Source organism: Triturus cristatus, chromosome 12 (assembly GCF_964204655.1).
Source record: "Triturus cristatus chromosome 12, aTriCri1.1, whole genome shotgun sequence".
In the NCBI taxonomy this organism is placed as follows: Eukaryota; Metazoa; Chordata; class Amphibia; order Caudata; family Salamandridae; genus Triturus; species Triturus cristatus.
In genome coordinates, this window is record NC_140595.1 from 215,190,377 (window position 1) to 215,213,419 (window position 23,043).

The window sequence follows — 23,043 nt, forward strand, 5'->3', positions numbered from 1 at the left end:
AAACTGAAGCAACACAAGACAGACCCAGCCCTTCTCCAGGAGGTAGTCATCACAAATGTCCTTATGAAACTTCACAGTACAAAGTCAGTCCAGTGGTTTTACTATCATTTAAAATGCTGGGTTTAGCAGATGTATTAGCATTATAAAGACATTTTTAAAACTGTCATAAAACACTTAACTAATGTCCTAAAACCTTACCTGGTATCCTAATTTTTAACATAAGTAATTGATAATGAATGCAGGATTGTGTGGGTGGATAGACAGCAGACCACAAGGTCCTAATATACAGTTCACAGGTATATTTAGCTGTTTGCCTCTCTTCAAAAGTGCCTTCAATTATTATGTCTGAAACATTTGAATAACTGGCTGTTGTGTATTGATAGCCAACTAAAATTGGGATGGAATTGGAATCCAGCATCAATCACAGGATCGTGTTAGGGCACGTGTGGCCACTTTCTTTCTTATTGACCAACTCACCAGGGGTTGGGGCAGTGGAGGCTGTGAAAACCAGACATGGCCTAGCAGCATGTCCAAGCACAGTAGGTACGCTATGAAGAACAATGCTATGCATGTGTGGTCGCCAAAATGGGAGAAGACAAGGGTTGAACAGAATGAAACAAGAGTGCAATGTTCTGGCAAGCAGCCATCTTGCTTAGGGATATCTTGCATGTGGAACAATGCGCTTTTCCCAATCTTGCACGATCTTTACTTCATGTGATGATTGCACACACAGGTTACATTAGGCAGAGACTGTATAAATGATCACAAGGGAAATCACTCTTTTCCTGGCAACATGTCAAATTAATAGACATTCTTGCTTTTCGTAAAGTTTGCACCCGTCCTACATGCATTGCACACTTTTCTTGTTTTTGCAATTACCTTAATTCCCTTCGTTAGGGAGCTCCTTGTTGCTGTGCTTGCTATCTCTCTTCTCCCTCTACTGTTTATTTTTCCTCAGGAATCATGGTTCATTTGTCAGGTGCTCTGATTTCCTCATTAGAGCACAGCGCCCTTCTGGCCTTTTGCGCTTACTTTTATAGCATATTTTCTTTGAACTGTATTCCTAACCAATATTTATTTCAACATTATTATTTCTATGACAAAGTCATGGAAATGAAATACAAATATGGATTACATATATAAAAGAATTTAAAATGAAAACAATTGAATAATTCGCAATTAACGATAATCTTTCCCCTAAAATCAGTCATACGTACTGAGGGCCTGATTATGAGATGGACCGCCAGACTCATGGTAGCGCGACGCTGGCGACCTTCCGACTGCCCTATTACAACTAGGGCGGTTAAACCGCTATTGCACTGCCACAAACACCAGGGATCAGAGATCCCTGGCCGTGCTACAGTAGTCTTGAGGCCGCAATACGTTCGGCAGGAAAGCCACCATCCCACCAAGCATATTACAAGTTTCCTCTCCACCACGGTAGCCTCAGGGCCAAGAGGGGGCAATTGCACCCCAGAACCTGCATGGCATGGACTGCACCAGTCCATGCTGTGTAGGTACTGCCTTTGACATTCCCATGGGAATTGGACCGCCAAAAAATCACCCTCCAGGGACAACATTTTTTTAATAATCTGGCGGGTGGTGCACACACGGGTTGGTGATGCGGGAGCGGGCTGGAGGAATGGGGGTCCCGCTCCTGCAGCGCCAGCCCCGTAACCAGGCCCTGAAACTTAAAATATCACAAAAAAAATGCTCTGACCTTAGTACTCCAGGTTAACAAGGGCACAGGTCACCACCACTTGCTTCTTTATGTAGAAAAGTATAAAAATAATCCTCCCTTTTCTTCCCTTAGAAAGCAGCAAACACATTTTTCAAACCTTGATATTGCTACGACTAGTCTACTGTGAGGGCCTACATACACATTGGCATTCCAAAAAAATAATAGCTAAACTTCAGCCAGCTAGAAAACACACAATTCCTTTTAAAACTCACTATCTGACTAACCGCATGGTCACTAATTCTGGTTCCTCCCACATACAAGACAAGTTACAAAGAAATGTGGCCATTTGCCTACTTCTTTCAGCTTCTGATCACAGCTTGGTGATTCCTTCTTTTAAGAAAGTGAGACAAGGATCCTGTGCTTTCTGACTACTGGCAGCCAAGTACAAGAACACTGTTCTCCATTCACTTAAGGTCCTATCTAACTAACTTCAATTTAGGAATCCCTTAAAAACTTCCTCTTTGCTTAGTGATAATCTATCTCAGCTTTGTCTCACCTCCTAATCTATATGATTACCCCGTGCCTGGACACCTTTTAGTTAATGACTGTGCTTTATTGAATTGTCAACATAAATAACGTTACCGTTCACTGAGCCTTCTGTTCTCACTGCCCCCTTGCCACACTGTCTCTTCTGCTCACACATTGCCCCTCTGCTTCTAGCCATTCTGCTCACACACATCCCCATAATTTATTTTTCGGTTCAACACTGCCCCCTTTGCTCATACCCTTCCTTTCTGCTCCCTGGCCTTATCCTCATGCATCACCACAATGCTCCTTACTCACATTTTACCTGCTCAAACACTGCCCCATCTGTTAACTGCCACTTCCGCTGATCCACTGCCTCCTTTTCTGATACACAGTCCAATCTGCTCCCTGCCTCTTCTGCTAACATGCTGATCCTTTTGCTTATATTCTTCTCCCTGCGCATCTTTATGCCCTCTGTTCACATACTTTTCCCGCCACTCGTTGGCTTTCTACTCACACGGCCCTCCTTTGCACAATGCCTCCTATGTCCCACTCTGGTCCCTGCCCTTTCTGCTCACACATTACTTATTTTGCACACTTCCTCTTCCAATCACACATTCCCCCTCTTGCACAACTCCTCTACACTCACACCTTTCCCTCTGCTCCCTGCCCCAGCAGCTCTTTGCACAGCAGTACCATCTACAATTCAATTCCATTTTATTGATTTAGATCTCTTCAGAGATCAACAATACATACCGTCTTAAATGATTATTTAAAACCATAAAACAAACAATCCCCATATAAATATGCTAATACATTGGTAAAAATGATTTAAAAATGTGTACAAATTGCGGCACAAATTCATTCGGGGGTGATTTTGCTAGGGTGATCAGATCATTGGTTTTAAACACACTGCATTTAAAAAATAAAAGTTTTAAAAACCGCTTCCGCGTTTCTAGTACTGATTTATAGGGACAAATAAACAACACATGCTTATAATCTTGAATCCCACCCTTACATAAATCACATATTCCCAACCTATCTCTTTTATCCAACCAATGCTTTGTATTGTTATTTAGTGGTAAGATGATAACATGGTAACATGATTATAAAATGCCTAGTACTATGGTCCAAAGTAAACTTCAAGTGTCCTTGGTTCATCTTAAAAGGAAGGCTATTAGAATAGGGTTTGTAAACTTCCAACCAGGAGCAATGTGCGATGCCCCGTGAATAGCTTAGTCTGGCAGTACCATCGAAGATCAATCAAGAACTGGTCATATCTCTTTGTTACTTTGGTCTTCGGAAATGAAAAGACTTGGATTTCAGGACTCTTTTCCAGAGCTAAGCTCAGAGCAATGGATTTTCTTGGACCTTACCACAGCACCTAAATCTGAAAGCTCAAAATATTGCTTGGACCTGAGCCGCAGAACCCCACATAATTTGATGTCCAACAAGACTCTGATTATATTCCTCATCATCCCAGCCCTCCTCATCATGACACAAACAGCAGCAATGAATTCAATTAATGCAGCTGTAGCACAAAGTAATCCAGCTCCTTGGGTATGTGGGGATGCCACGAAAGGCCACTTATACTGACTGAGTCCTGTTCCAAGGTTATCAGAATGATTTAAGACTGACTTCCTTTGTACTGCTGGGACAGGAGTGTTTTCCTGCCATCTCTTTCCCCCAATCTGATGGGACATCTACCATCCTTCAGTTTTTCCTTCAAAATGATGTCCTCCCTTGTACAGTTCTACGACTCCATTAGTGCTGAACAGTGTCACCAATATGCCAAGACTAGGCACTATGCTAGCACATTCACCGTCCGTAACTCACACAACAGTCATGCAAACCATAACTTGCATACCACATGCAGTGCTCATGACCTCACACGTCACGTGTCAGAAACAAATACAAAATATATAAACAATGTCACAGGTCAGAAAACTTTCACATTAGCATGGATTCTACTAATCTGACAGCAATGAATATATGAGTATGTATTGATGTTGTGATTTATGTATGGTTACATATTTAAGTGCGGTCATAAGCAATGCAGTGTTACGGTTTCCATGGCTGTTGTGCCAGTTATGGACTGCGGAGCTAACCATTAAATGCAAAGTTTAGAGTTTTCTCGGTTTTAATTCATAAACATAACTGTACGTTCACTGTGTTTTTAATTGAATTTTGTTACCAAAACTATACAAATAATGTTAAAGAATTATAATGAAATCTGACTATACCTGAACGTTAACCTTGTTCTTTCAGATACATTTCTTTGATCATATGGCCGGTCAAACAGTGTGGTTATTTGGTCATATAGTTTAGTTAATAAATCTAAACATGTTAAGGTGTTATAACCAAAGTGGAAAATATGTTCACTTTAACCTTCCAGTGAATTTGTTTGATCATATAGAACATCAAACTGTAGGGTGCAGAGCCTGGCCTGAAGTCAGGTCCCTGTGTCCAACGGGGTTGAGCCGCAGGTTCTGGCCTACAGCTAGCCCGTCACCCATTCCACCATAGGTGGCTAACCCACACTTATGACCTTTGGACAATCAAGCGAGGGCTGGCTCTTTATTTATTTATTTATCTTTATTTAAAAAGAAAATATTTATTTTTGTACTACAATTGAATATTTTTAACTGTTCACAGACCCATAATTTTAAAAACCATTGCAGACTTGTGGGCTTTGGTGGAACTCCCAGAGTGTTCCTAAGACCCACTACTGAGTGGGCTCAGCTCAAACAGAGGTCGAACAAGAATCCTCGAGCCCTTGCTAGATGTTCATGGAACCCAAGGCAGGGTTCATGGACCTTGGTGCAATAATGGTGTCTGGAAACCTCACTTTGAGATCTGAAAACCCTCTGGCAAAATATTTTTTTTAAACTTTTTATTTATGGTGGTCCGATTGTGGCCCCCACCTGAGCCAGATGCAAAAACAGCAATTGATGGACAGAATGCAGAACAATGCCATACATTCACCCCAGTACAGAGATCTGGGTCTAAATCCATGGCTTTTTTGTTTCCCATGCCATTCCAGTTTGAACCCAGCCATATGCAGATCAGTCTTGACCCTGTGCCCAATGGGAACAGTCTAGCTCAGACTGCCAGGCCAGGCCCTCCCTGGACTGGAAACAAGCATCCTAGGACTGGTTTCGGAGCTTCACCCCTCATCAGCCAGGATAGCTTGACTCCAGTGGTATGGAGAGCACAGGATCCACATCTGGGCATGCACGTCCCACTCGGGGTGACAAATGCAAAAAGAACAATTGATGGACAGAATGCAGAACAATGCCATACATTCACCCTAGTACAGAGATCTGGTCCTAAATCCCTTGTTTTTTTGCTCCTCATGCCACTCCAGTTTGAACCTGCATTCCGTCCATCATCTGTGTGTAATTTGCTTTCTCGCCCTAAGTTTGAGGGGTATGCCCAGACGTGGGTCCCGGGCTCACTGTGCCACTGAATTCAAGCTAGCCTGGCTGATGAGGGGTGATGCTCCGAATCCGACCCAAGGTTACTTGTTTCCGGTCCAGGGAGGACCTGGCTCGGCAGTTCGAGCTGGACTGCTCCCATGAGGCACAGGGTCAAGACTGATTTGCATCTAGCTGGGTCTAAACTGAGGTGGCATGGTGAGCAAAAGAACAATGGATTTAACACAGATCTATTGACTGGGGGTGAATGTATGATTTGCTCTGCATTTCGTCCATCATCTGTGTGTCATTTGCTTTCTCGCCCTAAGTGTGAGGGGTATGCCCAGACGTGGGTCCCGGGTTCACTGTGCCACTGGATTCAAGCTAGCCTGGCTGATGAGGGGTGATGCCCCAAACCGGTCCCAGGATGCTTGTTTCTGGTCTAGGTAGGATCTGGCTTGGCCCGTTCGGGCTGGACTGTTCCCATGAGGCACAGGGTCAAGACTGATTTGCATCTGGCTGGGTCTAAACTGGGGTGGCATGGTGAGCAAAAGAACAATGGATGTAACCCAGATCTATTGACTGAGGGTGAATGTTTGATTTTCACTGCATTCCGTCCATCGTCTGTGTGTCTTTTGCTTCCCCACCTAAGCCACAACATCCCTTTTTGTTTTGGGACCAATCGCATCATCCTATAAGGGCAGATCTTCGCAGTCAGTCAATCGGAACCTTTGGTTCTGTGAACCTAAAAGGGATATCAGGAAAAAAAACTCAATCAGATTCGTTATTTTTAAAATGTAGTACCAGATGTCCCACGAACCTGGACAAACAAACCATCTGCAAGCTAACTATCCAGATATCTCTAACTCTGTCATCCTTTTAAGGCGTCCAGAAATTATTTATTAAACACTAATTTCCTGAAAACGACTTAATAAAATGCATCAAACCAAGCATGATACTTCCTTGAGTCAGTGATTGTATGAGTGACTGTATGGATAACTGTATAGTTGTAATAGTGATTCTAAAACACACTAAGTATGAGCTATTATCTATATGAATAGATGAAGTGGTGTTTTTATAAGTGTATAGCTAAGTAAAAGTAAGTATGATCCATTGTTTGCATAAGTGAGTAGGATGACTTCATAAGTGATTAGGATGTGTGCTGGTGTGTAATGTCGATATAGGTGTATAAGTATATTTGATAGTGTTCTATTGATCATTGACAGCATGTATGAGTGAATCTATAGGTAAGTGATTAGATGTGTGTATAGATCTAGGAATCACTGAGTGGGTGTTTAGAAACTTGTATTGGTGTGTCAATGGTTTTAAATCTGGCACTCTCTATTTTACAGAGAGTGATGAAAGGTTATACTAGTGTTAGATGAGGTGTATCTGATTGTCACGTGGATGATGTCATCAGTGATGTTATTTGGTATGTCATCAGTGATGTCACTGACCATGTCATGAATGATGTAATATGTGACATCATCAGCAGTGGATTGCGGGCGCGCGAGATGTAGTTAGTACAACTAACTATATCGGAGGAATTTCAAGGGTTTTGTTCGAGTGAAATGTCCAGCTAACTATAATACCTCTAAAACCTATTGTTTTTTCAGTGAATTTCTAAGGTTTTTTAAATGCTAATTCCTAACTATATCAGGCCTCAAACCTATGGTTTTTTCAGTGAATTGCAAAGGCTTTTTAAATGCTAATTCCGAACTATATCAGGCCTGAAACCTATGGTTTTTCCAGTGAATTTCAAAGGTTTTTTAAGTACTAATTCCTAACTATATCAGGCCTGAAACCTATGGTTTTTTTCAGTGAATTTCAAAGGTTTTGTAAATGACAATTTTTAATGTATTAAATGTTATACTGATTTTTTTTATACTGATTTACTACATTGTTTAAACTGTTTATTTTTAGATATTTTATTTTTTTAATTACATTATACATTACAATACAAAATATACTTTCTCAGAATGAATTACTTTAGTTTAAATACTTTGCAAATAGGCAATAGACTTTTAAGTACACTAGTTACAGTTGTTGCAATGGGCAACACAATTTCAAACACAAAGCAACATTGAGCTCAATGTGAATTTCTAGTCAAATGCAATAAGTTACTTTATGGATTACTTTTCTAACCACAGGACTGGATGCTACATTCAGTCCTTGGACATCTCCTGTAAACAGTTGAGTAAAAGCGTTTTGGTTACAGTAGTGATTTTTAAGGATTATTATTGTATTTTAAAAGTTGACACTTAGAAATTTTTTCACATAGAATCACCAATGTTATCCTACGGCAGAAAATTCACTTAGCAGGTAAGTAGTGTTATCGTTACTTTTTCTTACTCAGTGGTGGATCCTGGATCCAGCACAGGTGAATCTCCTGTAAACAGTTGAAAGAATGTGTTTAAGTCATACAGACGATTTTTTAGGAATATTTTTAGTTTGTGAAAATAGACACTTAGAAACTTTTCTGCTGAAAACAACACAATGGATTCCTATAGAAGGAAATACAAGTTACTGGTAAGTATGCTTAGAATTACTTTTCAGGGTCAGTGCTGGTCTAAAAGATGCAGCCCTGGGTTCTCTCCTGATAACAGGTGAGTAAATCATAATCCGTAGATCGGCTGATTTTGAGGAATATTTGTACGTTTCTAAAATGGACACTTAGAAACTGTTCTGCTGAAAACCACACAATGGATTCCTATGGAAAGAAATACAAGTTACTGGTAAGTACGCTTAGAATTACTTTTCAGGGTCGGTGCTGGTCTAAAACATGCAGCAATGGGTTCTCTCTTGAGAACAGGTGAGTAAATCGGAATTCGTATTTCGGCTGATTTTAGAGGAATATTTGTACGTTTCAAAAATGGACACTTAGAAACTTTTCTGCTGAAAGCCACACAATGGATTCCTATGGAAGGAAATACAAGTTACTAGTAAGTACGCTTAGAATTACTTTTCAGGGTCAGTGCTGGTATAAAAGATGCAGCCCTGGGTTCTCTCCTGATAACAGGTGAGTAAATCGGAATTCGTAGTTCGGCTGATTTTAGAGGAATATTTGTACAATGGTAAAGGAAGGGGGAGGGGCCTGAGGTGACGTGTGCAAACACGCCCTGTGGTGCGTTTTAAGTTGGGGAATTAATTCCTCTTCAATCCTGTGGTCCCCTGGGGGCCAACTAGCCCACCAGGTACCTCCAGTATGCGTCAGGGAGCTGCGTTGCAGAGAGGTGTTCAGAGGCCACGCCCCTTTTTACAACACTCTGCAACGCAGCTCCGTGGCGCTTCCTGGAGGTACCTGGTGGGCTAGTTGGCCCCTAGGAGACCTCTGGATTGAAGAGAAATTAATTCCCCAACTTAAAACGCGCCACAGGGCGTGTTTGCACACATATCACCTCAGGCCCCGCCCCCTACCTTCACCAGTGTGCAAACGCGCCCGTGGCGTGTTTTAAGTTGGGGGATTAAGTCCCCTTGAATCCTGAGGTCCCCTGGCGGCCAACTTGCCCACCAGGTACCTCCAGTATGTGCCAGGGAGCTGCGTTGCAGAGAGGTGTTCAGAGGCCATGCCCCTTTTTACAACACTCTGCAATGCAGCTCCGTGGCGCTTACTGGAGGTACCTGGTGGGCTAGTTGGCCCCTAGGAGACCTCTTGATTGAAGAGGAATGAATTCCCCAACCTAAAACGCGCCACAGGGCGTGTTTGCACAGTATCACCTCAGGCCCCGCCCCCTACCTTCACCACTGTGCAAACGCGCCCCGTGGCGCGTTTTAAGTTGGGGGATTAAGTCCCCTTGAATCCGGAGGTCCCCTAGAGGCCAACTAGATCACCAGGTACCTCCAGTAAGCGCCACGGAGCTGCGATGCAGAGGTGTAAAAAGGGGCGTGGCCTCATTACACCTCTCTGCAACACAGCCCCCTGGCGCATACTGGAGGTTATTGATGGGCTAGTTGGCCCCCAGGGACCCCCAGTATTCAAGGGGAATTAGTTCCCCCTCTGCAAACACGCCAGGGGGCGCTTTTGCAGAGTGGAGTAGCCCCCCTTCTTTTCTATTTTTTTGGCCCTGGGGACCCCATCCACCAGGGCCTGACCCCAATTTTTATATCTGAAAAAAAAAAAATCGGGAAGGGGGCCGCGTGGCCCCCCTCCCGAGGCCATAATTTGCCCCTGGGGCATGGGCCTTTTAAAAAAAAAAAAATGATGGAGGGGGGCTGCGTAGCCCCCCTCCTCCGGCCACTTTAAGGCCCCAGGGACCCCATCCCCCGGGGCCGGCCATTGTTTTTTAAATTTATTTATTTATTTTTTATTTAATGGGGGAGGGCCCCCCTCCCGGGCCACTTCTGGCCCCGGGGACCCCATCCCCCGGGGCCTGGCCTCTCGGATGGTCCCAGCCGGCTCCCCGCCTCCTGCGGGAGCCGGCATTGCTTTTCCACATGGGGAGCAGCTAACATGCTGCTCCCCATGTGGAAAAGCAATCTGCTTTGCTTCATTGAAGCGAGAGCAGGTTTCCCTGCTCTCGCTTCAATGAAGCAAAGCAGTTTGCAATGGCAGGGTGGGACCCGCGAGGCTCCCGCCCTGCCATTGCAAACAGCAGTGTCCCGTGGATGGGCAGCCCGGGACACTGCAGGAGCCGGCCCTGGGGGGTGGCGTTCCCCAGGGCCAATACAAGGCTCCAGGAGGGGGGTCGCATGGCCCCCCTCCCACATGTACAAGTGGCAGGCCCCGGGGCTGGGGGGTCCTGAGAGCCCCCCCACATCAAATTGTTTTAAGCCCCGGGGGTGGCGGTTCCCGGGGCTGGGGGGGCTGCGAGCCCCCCCACCTATGTTAACGAAGCCCCGGGGGTGGCGGGCCCCGGGGCTGCGGGGGGGGGCCGTGAGCCCCCCCCGCATATACAATCTTCGAGCCCCGGGGCAGTGTGGGGGGGATTGGGATCCCCCCACTTTTTTTTTTAATTATGCCCCCGGAATTTGGCCCCCGGGGGCAAATTAGAATATTCAGCGCGGCAGCCCGAATCTTTTTTAAATGCTATTTTTGGCCCTGGGGGTCCTTGTGGGACCCCCTGAGCAGGCCTAGGGGGTGTTTCTACCCTGCCCCCTTTTTGCGTTTTTCGCGTTTGTTTTATAGGTTTCTTGTGCCTCGGTTCTACCGAGGCACAAGATGGCTGCCAACACTTCCTGATCTGGTGTTGACAGACAATTAGAATACAGCTCGAGCACGGGAGGGTGCGCGCTGTGTGCGGGGAGCGTGCGCGATCCTCCGAGGCCATAGATATATCTATGATTTTACTTTTGATTTTCTCAAGAACTACTGAACGGATTTATTAAGTATGCATCACTTGTCCAAGGCCAGAAGTTGATACGGTATTTTGCCGGGGGAGCAGCATTAAAACTCTGTCTTACTTCCATTAAATGTAATTGTGTTCCTACTGAGCCAATTTGCCATCTCAATTTGGCAGGAGTGAGATTTATGTAGCTGGGTGGAATCGTTATTATTTAGGGACAGTATTAATTGGGTGAAAATGGTTACAGATTTTTTTAGTAGGTCTTTCTGGAATTCATTTGTTCTATCTTTCCAGATCCAAGGCGAAACTGGGTTAACAGGGAGCCGGTTGAGATTGACATGGCTAGCATTCTAAACTGTTCCTTTTTTAACAATCCCATTTTGTCCAGTTTACCATAAGTCCCTTCAGGTTGCGTGCTCTCATTAGTCGTTAAGGTAAGGCTCATTGGTACACGCTCGTTTTTAGGTTCCCTGCTCAGGATTGCTATTACTTTTTATAACATTTATGATTTGATCAATTTTATTAAGAAAAAAGTCGGATAGATAATTGCGCACTTCTTGTGATGGTTCTACTATTTGTTTTAAACATTCTGGATGTGCTAACACTTTCACTATGTCATATACTTTTTTTGACCTATTAAGTGCTTTGTAGATCCAGGCCCTGACACACCTGGAGGACTATTCTGTTTTGGCGGGCCTTAAACTGAATAAATCAAAGACTCATATTTTCCAGTTTATGTACAAGCGCCAGTGCCCGGCCTACCTACCTGGGAGCCTAGCCTGGTCCCCTCACTCCTTTAAATATCTAGGTGTACAGGTATTTCATACCTTAGAGGACCTTCAAGCCGGCAATTTAAAGCTGGTGATATGATCCCTCAGGGCGAGAGTCCAATTTTGGTGCTCCCTGAAACTGCCTATTAGGGCCTGCATAGTGCTGTCCAAGATGATCACGCTCCCTAGGCTTCCATACTTCATGACCCTCCCTGTGGTGGTTCTTCCCTCTTGGTTCACAAACCTAGACTTACTGCTCTGAGAGTTAACATGTGACGGAGGACAGAAAAGAGTATCTTGACGGTGTTGCAGAGAGCATCGGAGAAGGAGGACTGGGTGCACTGGATTGCATATTGTACTATCTGAACGCCCAACTCCAGTGGATGGCCCAATGGTTAGACGGGAGAAACCATGTGACACTGGGTCCCATAGGCTTAGTAGATAATTAGGGACTGTTGTTGGCAAAACACATACACCCGCAGGTGGCCATCCTGTAGTGTTGATGCGAACTTCGCCGGATTTGCCCCTTGTGGGGCTCCCGCATGGTGATACCCTCTCCCCATTCACAAGGGCTCAATTGTCAGAATGGACATCAGCCAGGGTCATTACGGTGAGTGACTGCTTCCAAGAAGGGGAACTGATCCCACTGGATGATTTTCTGTCCCAATATGTTCTGTCCCAGAGTCAGTTCCTGACCTATAATGCCCTGGTGAGGACATTAGGGGATCTGTGGTGGAGCTGACAGCAGAAGCCGAGGACACATGGGGTCATTCAGTCACTGGTGATGCTAGGGGCTGCTCGACACCTGATGAAATGGCTATACAAAGCACAGCTCGAGATGATAACAGAACCCTTAGACCGGACACGCGAAAAATTGGGCGCAATAATAGGGAGAGATTTGTTGTACAAGGAGTGCAGTCGAGTTTTGGGAAGCCCGAGACGGGTGTCTAGAAACATCAAATTTAAACTCATCCAATTTAACTATATTCACATGTCCTATTGGACCCCACACAGATTGAGAGTTATGTTTGGGGGGGATGACCATTGCTGCCCTAAACAGAGAGAGCCAGATGCTGGGTTTGCACACATGACATGGGAATGCCCAAGGTTGAGGGGCTTTTGGGAGTCAGTGATAGCCACCATCAATAGAGAACTAGCTCACACACTCCCCTGCTCAGCGGAGGTGTTTCTATTGGGCCTGTTTCCGAGACCTAAGGCCAGAAAGATAGGGACCCTATTTGTGGACTTGGCCCTGGTCCTTGCACAGAGAGGGTTAGCACTAACGTGGATGGCGGGGAAGGGCCCCATGTTGGTGCGCACGGAAGACAGATGTTGATATGTGTGCCAAAGCGGAAGAGAGGGCCCTTGTGAGGGAGGACACCTGAGGGGTTTGTCACCGCCCGCCGGCAGCAATGTTAACAGAGGTGCTTCGAGCCTGGGATAGTAGAAACGTAGTGGAATCAGATGCTAGTGCAGATGAGTGTGGCCTAACCAAGAGTGCTGCAGTTGCTCCCTGACGTGTGGCATCGAATAAAAGAGACACATATGGCGGAGTGTGGACCTAGATGCGGAACCTCTTTCCCCCCCCTAAGACTATAAAGATCTTCACATTAGTAATATGTAAACTTCCCCCCTGAGAAGAGACCAGAACCTACAGGAGTATATGACACATAGGCCCATTGGACAACACGCTGTTAATTTGTTTATAAACGGTCAGTATAAATGCTTTTTATATTGCCTGATTAATATGTCTGTAAAGGATGGTAATACTTGTGACTCCCCGAGGGTCCACATATGTATAGAGCAGTAAATGGTTGCTTGCTATATGGTAGTTACGGAGTGGATTAAAACTAAAGCTCAGGAACAGTTGACGTGAAGGCGTGACGGATATGTATTTTACATAACTATGTACAAACAACAAAAAGTGATATACTATTGATTTACCACTTTGAATACTGCTCTTGTAAATGCACTGAAGTATGTGAATTGAAATTCTAATAAAGACATATTTTAAAAGAAATAATTGCTTTGGTGATGGTTCTCGTATAGGAAATTTCTTCAGCTTTCCAAATTTCCTTTTATATCTGTCTAATGCCATGCTCAGTTGCAGCTTATCTTTGTCTATATAGGGTCCGCACCATTGCCTCTCTAATTTCCTGCAGTCAGTTTTCCTTTCCTTCAAGGTTTCAGTAAACCAGAGAGCTGAAAGTTTTGGTTTCAGCGTCAGTGATTTTATTGGAATTAGTTCATCTAATGTGCCTATAATTGATTTTTGTAGATGTGCAGTTTGCATCTACTGTCTTGCCCTCATGATAACAATGTGTGGAATTAAATATTTTTCTTCCTTTCAACTTTTTTAGTTTAGCCCAGGCTCTTCCTTGTATTCTATCCCTTGTAGTTTTTATCTTTGTCTTTAAATTGGGCCTAATCAGTTAGACGGTCACTAATAAGTGATCCGACCAGTTTACTGGGGTCGAGTCCTCGACTACCAACATACCTCGAAGTGCCAGTATTAAATTAAGAGTGTGCTCTCCTTGATGTGTGGAACCCTTGACTTGTTGCTGCAAACATTGTTTCACAAGTACTTAAAAAACACATTGCTTTGATTCTGTGACTCTTCCTCGGCCCAGAATTTAAAATCAGCTAATACCAGAAAATTAGAGTCTGTCAAGGCCAGATTTGAGACCAGATTCAGGAATGGTTGAAGAAGGTTTTTAGGGACCCTGGGGGCCTGTAGCATAGACTCCCTTACAGGGCTGTCCCTCACCTTTCCTTTAGGGAGGATCCTAGCAGTTCTGCTCTCTGAAGTTCCTCAACTGGGAGCGTCACAAGTCCCCACTCTTCCTTGAAAATAATCGCTACCCCTACCTCCTCTTTTATTGGTTCTGGGTTGGTGTATTACTTTATACCCCAGTGGGCAAGTGAAACCTAAATCTACCCCTGAGTCTGGCGTATCCAGGTCTCTGTTATAAAGAACATGACCCAGTCTGTGGGCTCCAAGAGGAGGTTTAGTTCTGGTGCATGCTTCACCAGTGAATGTGCAATAATAAGCCCATATTTAAGGGCATTAGCATCTGACCATACCTATCCATACATATCTTCACTCTCTCTCTATATATATTACCTACTGGCGGTCGCCAGTAGGTAGATATAGTTAGGACCTATTTTCCATATATATATATATATATCTTCATACACTCTCTCTCTCTCTTAATATATATATATATATATATTCACTTAAAAAACCATAGGTTTCACACATGTTATAGTTAGCTGGACATTTCCCTTGTAAAAAACCAATGAAATTCCCCCGTTATAGTTAGTGCAGGCAACTATAACTCACGCGACCGCAATCCTCTGCTGATGACGTCAGATATTACATCACTGTATTTAGACACCTATTTACACATGTCTTCTTCCATTAATCTTTAGCTATACATATATTACAAATACACATATGTAATCAGTGATGTAATATCTGACGTCATCAGCAGAGGATTGCGGTCGCGTGAGTTATAGTTGCCTGCACTAACTATAACGGGGGCATGTCCAGCTAACTATAACATGTGTGAAACCTATGGTTTTTTAAGTGAATTTGCAAGGTTTTTTAAATGCTAATTCCTAACTATAACGTGTGTGAAACCTATGGTTTTTAAGTGATTTTGTACGTTTTTTTAAATGCTAAGTTATGTATTTATTAATATTTTTTTTTTTTCAGATTTTTCACCGTTCGCGCACCGAGCGCCCACAAAGCGTTGTGCGTGCCGTGTGCGCACGGTGCGCGCAACCCGCGCTTTTTTGAAAAAAAAAATGTTTTTTTCACCCTTGGGGGTCCTTCAGTGACCCCCTGACAAAGGCTAGGGGGTCAGAAACTGTCCACCCTGCCCCCTTTTCACGTTCTCCACCTTTGTTTTTCACTGCCTCAGACTGCGAGAGACAAAATGGCGGCCGACACTTCCTGATTTCGACCGATTCGAATGTTTACTGACATCTAACAACCAATCAGAATTGCGCTCGCGCACGTCACCGTGCGCGCACCGTGCGCGCACGGTGCGAGGCTATAGATATGTATGTACTTTTAACTGCAATTTTCTCAGGAACTAATGAACAGATTGACTCCAGATAGGCAAAAGGCACATCCCTGACCTGAGGACTACCTCTTTGCCAAATTTAAATTAATTCTGTTCAGCCGTTTGGGCTGTACCTTGGACTAAAGGTCCCTATGGAAAATTGCATGGGAAAAACGCGTTTTGGGACCCCCCTTTTTTCTCAGCCCCCGCTTGACGAATCCCCCCGAGACTTTCAGGGTAGGAGCGGAGCGGAGCGGAGCGCCCCACCTATTTTGAAAATTTCGCGAGGATTCATCAATCGGCGCCAAAGTTATTCCAAATAGAATGTTGCGGATTTCCTATGGAAACACGGTCCTAACTATAACTATCTACTGGCGACCGCCAGTAGATAATATACACATATACTGTTTTATACATATATATATATTTTTTTATATGTTCACACTCGAGGTGTCATTTTGCGCAAACAATTTTTGTTCTTGCTACCTTTTCCTAACTGTACATATTCTTAATGCCTATGTATCTGTACATATGCTTGATATATTGCTAATTGGTCACCGTAAATTTGATATAAAATATTTGGATCTTTCTACAAAACTTATGATGTAAATCTAAACATACAAAAAATCAATACTTTAAACTTGCTACTGCATGATGGTCTTCACTCACCTCATAAGCTGGGAGTTCTCCTTCAGTGAAGACCACATCGACTAGCGGCTGGTCCTCAGAAACTCCCTGCTTACCATCCTTCCTGCGAAGCTTTAGTCTTTGAAGAAAGTATGGCAGGATGCATTCGATGAACTGGTTACTAACTTGGGAAACAATAAGAAGGGAGGCGAGTCGCTGTGGAAAAAAGTATAAGGTGAGTGTCAGGTAACCTTGTTCACGCACATCTACAGTCCCGGAACCCACTTTGCAGTATATGGGCTCTGAGATAAGTTCTTAAGGCATTATTTAGATTTGGCCGACATGATACTTTGTCAAAATGAGTCAGATATCCCTTCCACCGTATTACAAGTGGCACAGGCTATAAAGCACTTGTAAGATGGCGGGCAGGATGGGGTATCCCATTCGCCAAACTCTAAATAAGACCCTTAGTTAGATGCAGTTTAACTTGAAACATAAAAGTACAAAATTCAGAAGCCTGGATCCCCAGTTACTCATATCATATTCGCCCTAATCCACTTTTATTTTAAAATCAAGCCCACACTGAAGGGGTCAGCAGCACACTTGGATCAGAAGCCCCTTCTTTGGTTGACAGCCTCACTAAGGAATTATCCTTTCCTCCTGAATACTGAATTGTTATGACTTGTATCTTAATAGAATGTGCTTATGGCATGGTACTGTTCCATTGTGGGATTCCAGCTCAGTACAGTTGCTGCGGTGGAACCAGACACACCTGTTTCTTCTGTGTATGCTACTTGGAATAAATCTATTTAAACTTCTGACGATTTGACGTGTTATATGGACGATGAAACATAACAATATGGTGACGAGCTGGAAGTGGACCTGCCTTTCATCGTGCAGTTACCATTTAGTACCATTATTGTTTTGGGTCTTTGCGTGAACACCGGAAATTTCCCGTTTTGACTTTCTAATGGTGAGTTGTGGATGCAAGGAAGACCAAGCCTGTGTTGTAGGTTGTTTTCTAAGGATCTGGGATATTTTGATGAAGCTGTGCTGGAGGTGAGCATATCAGTGTCATAACGGTGCAGTTTGAAAGCTTGCCGTTGAATCTTACCAGCAGTCGCTGGTTCTCATGTGTAGCGTGAAACGTGCTTTGAAATCGGCACACTATCTCTGCTCGCGGTGCCCTTTCATAACTGCGAGTGCTCGCGTCTTCTGGAGGACTACGGAAGGCGTTCTGACATTCCTCCCACCACATTGAGGAGACACGCAGAGGCCACGCAACGTGACCTGAGACGGCCATCTTTTCTATCGGTTGCAAATGAGGAAATTAGCACACGGAAGGGCTTTGTTTCTTTTCTTCCAATTAGGGCATCTCCTAGAATGTTGGGTACTGCTCTTCAAGGGTTTGGGTGGTAAATTGACATATATTCACTCTTGGAGCATCTTGGTTATATTTTTCTTGTTTTGGGGCTAGACACAGCACAGGAAACAGGTGTAATTCTTTTTTTGTTACTGCGTATGGTAAGCCATTTTGGACACAATTATTCATACACAATCGGATGAAATTTGTATTCTAGTATTGACTATTTGCACTCATTGGCCTCTACTCATATTTATTTTGTGGCAAGAAGTCTTTTTGTTAGTTGCTTTAAATTTTTGGCTTTACCAGGATTTTGGGCGCTGCATTTTGGTACAACTTGGTAAATTAATTTTGGAGCAACTACATTATGGCACAACAGACTTTTTCTATTAGCCTTCCATATGCATTCTGGGTGTCAGGATCTGAACCTTCCATGGGTCGAATAGAAAGGAATATTTAGAGAATTATATCGCTGCAACTGATGAGTCTAAGCAAATGTTGGTGGAGCAGAAAAAAAGGTTATTTTTGCATTCATTGAGCCCCATTGGTTTGAAAACATATAATCACATGCCAAAAGCTACTGTTGGGAAGGATGTTAATATTTTGTGGCTGCTCTACAAGATTTGGACACATATTTTGCACCTAAAATGTGCATAGGTATTACCAGGTTTAAGTTCTTTCAACGCAAGCAAAACAAAGGTGAGGCAGTGGACGATTATGTGGCAGAGTTTAAAAAAATTGTCTATTGATTGTAAATTTGGTGCCATCCATGAGGGTTTAATTCGTATCAATTGGTCATGCATGCTAATAATCCAACAATAGAAGAACGTTTGTGGGTTAATGGGGATTCAACTTTGGAGGAAGTGCTTACCGTTGGGCATAAGGCAGACATATCTGGGAGGCGTGCCATGGAGTTAAAACATATTATATATCAATGGGGATACCCAATAGGCTAAAAGACCTGGGTTACAAATACGGTACAGTACAAAAGGCGGTCTAGTAGCACAATTAGCATAAAACGTAGACAATTTTACTAGCATTCACCATTAAGAATTCTAGAAGTCACTGTTGCAATTTTGTGCGGTTTATTCGCATTAGATTAGATGTATCAGTAAAGGCAACACCGTTGCTCTATCAATTCAAAGTTATTGCAAAAATGTACAAACAAAGTGAAAGGTGCTCAGGTTGGGGGGATGAAGGATAGGATAGTGATAGTGATAGTGGATAATGAGTGGGGGTTGTGGACAAGGACAAGGTGGTGTGACATATATACATCAATATCACGTATTAATACTGGTTCAGCCTTGGTGCAAGGTCATTTGTTCCAAAGGTGACACATAGCAACAGATGGACACTATCACGTTAGTACAAAGTCGTCCTAGCTTGTGTGTTGGACGTAAATCGACATTTCAACCCCTATGAGGTACACTAGGTGAGTCCAACCTTAGTGTGGGGTCTTCCTCAGGACTAGCAGTGTGAAGAGCACCAAGAAGTGAATCAACCAGCGTGTTTCCTGTGGCTGGGAGTATTTTGTCAAGACTGGGCTCAGCCGAGTTCTCAGTGGGTGGGTAGGCGTACGGCCCTGTGTGCACGTACAGGCTTAATCTCTATGCAGGTCAGTTGTTCGCTGTCATATTCCAGAGAAATCTCTTTGCAAATCGCAATGCTCCGTCAATGTAGCATCATTCTAATAAGGAACTGGCTAGAGTCTGTAAAGTTTTCCCCTGAAAAGGGGATTATGAAAAGAAAGTAGACACTAAGGCAAATGTGCAGTCAATAATAGGAAATGTTACTGCTTCAGATTCAGGATCGCCTTTTAATATTGTAAATTAAGAAGTCTGGAAGGATACATTTTTGGAGAAAATCGCAAGCATTTGTTTCCATCAGATATTAAACCGGAAAGTTTCACAGGAGAAAGGATTGATATTCTAGGGCTCAGAAGGTTTTCCTTTGTGTTTAAAGGCAGACATGCAAGGGGTAAATCGTACGTGGCAAGAAGAGGACTATCGGTTCTGGGTTGACAGGACCAAGGAAATCTTCATATTGTTCTGGGCCTGAACAGTGTTGACAAAGTATTGGTTATGGATGATGGAACCACAGTTAGTGAGGAAATGGCACACAGCTATCCTAATGTATTCAGAAAACAATTGGGTATGTTGGAAGGTTTTGAGCATGACATTGTGTTGAAAAGTGATGATAATCCTGAAGTTTACAAAATGAGAATGGTACCTATAATGATACGAGATGAAGTGTCAAGAGAATTGGAAAGTTTGAAGGAGATGGATGTTATTGAACCAGTAGAATGCTCGGATTGGATTTCTCTATCAGTTATTGCGTGCTGTAATAATGGCAAAATCTATCTATGTGTGGACTTATGCCATGTGAACAACAACATTCTCATCAACCGTTTTTCCTTACATACAATTACGGAGATGGGGTCAAGTCTCAAGGGGGCGGCATGTTTTTCAACTATTGACCTTTCTAGTGCATACCACCAGATTTCCCTCACACAAAAGTCTAGGAGGATAACAGCTTTCATCACGCCCTTTGGATGTATCCAATTTAAGTGCATGCCATTTGGTCTTGCATCTGAGGCAGCTGTGTTTCAACGATTTACGCACAATTTGTGTGTGTGTGGGGGGGAATGGTGTACTGTTTTTCCATAAATGATATTTTGGTCTCTGGGGAGGGTAGAGCCAAACATGATGACAGATTGTATATAGTTTTATGAATCTTGGAGAGTAAGGGTTTGATTGCTGAGTTGAGCAAGTGTAAGTTCGCAGAGAGAAGCGTGACTTACTTAGGACATGTAATTAGTGAAGGGGTGTTAGACCTAAACCTTCTTTGATAAATGGGATAACGGAAGCACCTGCCCCTACTACTAAGGATGAGGTAAGGTCATTTCCAAGATACGGCTGTGTATGGTGCCAAATGTATTCTACATTTTACCAAGAAACTGGTTAATATTAGACAGTTACTTCAGAAGCAGACAAAGTTTATTTGGGATCCTTTGTGTGAGGAAGAATTTTTTTATATTAAGGACTACTTAGGAAAGGTACCAAATGTAAGCAGTTTTGATCCTAATATGTAAAGCTAAATTACCGCGGATGCTAGCTATAAAGGTCTCGGGGCGGTGCTTACACAGGAAGATGACAATGGCAAGGAGAACATCATTCTGTTTGCTTCCAAGTCTTTGTCCCCAGCTGGAGAGAGGTATCCTATTATAGAAAAGGAGGCGTTAGCATATGCGTGAGCACTTGATAATTTTCGAGCTTTTGGTTTCGGAAGGCCTATTGTTATTCAGAATGATCATAAGCTGTTAGTTAAGTTGCTTACAACAGAAGGTAGTATATATGCTTCCGCGAGATTGGTAAGATTATCTATGCGGATGAAGGACTATGCTTATAGTATTGTATATGTTCCTGGAAAGGACAATTTGGTGGCTGATTGCTTATCTAGATTGCAAAATCCTTCAGAAATGTGTGAGGATGATCCTGGGAATGACTTTAAAGTGACTCTGAACCATGATTCTGGGTCACCAGCTATTAAGCAAAAAAGATTGAGAAGATAAACAGAAAGAAGATGGGGTTTTGCAGGAAATTTTGAGGTACATGTCTAGAGGTTGGCCTAGGAATGAATTGTTATCTGAGAAGTGCAGAACATTTTGGGAAGTTAGGTCTGAGTTGTCGGTGGATAGAGATGTTGTTTTTAGAGGTTGCTAAATAATTTTTCCAGTTGGCGTGCGGTATGTAATTTTAGATCTCTGTCATGACGGCCATTTTGGTGTGGTAAAGACTAAGGGGAGGATTACGATGGCGGGCGGACTGGAGACCGCCCGCCCACCATCGATGGGGTGATTGGGACCGCCCACCTGTATGGCATTGGTCCCGCACTTGCAATCACGATGCGACCGCCATCATGGTGGTCACATAGTGCATGTTTCCCATTGGGGCGGGTGCTGCTGGCTGCAGCACCTGCCGCAATCGTAAAAGCGCATGTTTTGCATTTGCCTACACTGCGTGGCAGGCACCATGTGGTGCCTGCCATGCAGTGCAGGGAAATGCAGGGGGGGTACCATGGGTACCCCCCCAGTGCAACAACACCTCCCCCCAACACAAGGGGGGCCTGCAACGGGCCCCCAAACCCAAATCCCTGCCAGCCTTTCTATGGCGGTTCCATCACCATGAAAAGGCTGGCTACAGCCAACATCGTAATTTGGCGGACAGTGCCTGCTAGGCACCGCCGCCATTTTACTGATGAAGACCGCTCCGCCAGGCAATCGTAACGAATGCCTGTGGCGGATCCGTGGCTAGCGGTACTTGCACTCGCTACGGTCGCGGTCCGATTCCCCCGCCATCCTAATTTGGCATGCGGCGAATCGTCATCAGATGGCAGAGGGCTCGCCACCGCACGGCTCGCGGTGGCGGCCCTTCCACCATCATAATCGGCCCCTAAGAGTTTGGTTAAGGAATCGTTTGGTGGCCTGGTGTGGACAACGCTGTGGAGAGATTTATTCGCAGTTGTGGAGTTTGCTCTGCATCTCATAAAACTTTAAGTACCTGAAGACCGCCCATGAGTGAAGGTTTGATTCCCAATCAGCCGTGAGAGAATGTGGCTATTGATTTGTTGGGTCCGGCTGGTGATGCGCAGGAGTATGTGATTGTTTTGATGGATTGTTTACAAAATGGCCAGTTGTGGAGGTGGCGGAAAAAGCAGACACGGTTACGGTGTTAGAACTTTTAGACAGGACTTTTTGGTCAGAGGGGATTACAGCTGCACTTTTGAGTGATAATGGAGATCAATTTGTTTCTAATGCAGCTAAAATATATTTTGAGAGAGTGGGTGTTAAATAGAAGTCTACAGGATTTTACAATCCCAGTGGAAATGGCAGGAGTTGAGAGATTTAACCGTGTGGTTAAAGGAGTGATTCAGAGTACAGTTACTGAAGGAGACAATTGGAGGACAGCGGTGAAGAAGGCTGTGTGGTCGTACAGTGTGACCAAGAATGATGTGACTAGTATGTCCCAGTTTGTTATGATGAGAGGTAGGATTCCAAGGTGTAAATTTACACAAGAATGTTATGTTATGTTATGAATATGCTACTTACCAGTATGCATCTGTTCTTGGCATGTAGGGCTGCTGACATTCATATCTGTGCATAGATCGCCGCCTAGTGTTGGGTCCGGATGTTTGCACGTTGTTGTCCTGGAAGAGTCTTCGAAGTATCCTTGGATAGGTGACTCCTCCCCTGGACTACAGTGCGCATGGGCATCCTCTCCATCCTCAGATTGTTTTTCGCCATTGTGGCA

General features: G+C 43.9%; 1 protein-coding gene across 4 annotated transcripts in view; it reads right to left on the reverse strand.

Annotated features, from left to right (window-relative positions):
• Positions 1-23,043, reverse strand: part of LOC146773110 (anoctamin-10-like) — a 330,529-nt gene that overhangs the window by 98,883 nt on the left and 208,603 nt on the right. For all 4 annotated transcript variants that reach the window (XM_085639951.1, XM_085639952.1, XM_085639949.1 and 1 more), the window contains one exon: positions 16,414-16,587. In XM_085639951.1, coding sequence (XP_085496077.1) covers positions 16,414-16,587 — 174 coding nt within the window. The remainder of the gene's footprint in view (positions 1-16,413; positions 16,588-23,043) is intronic.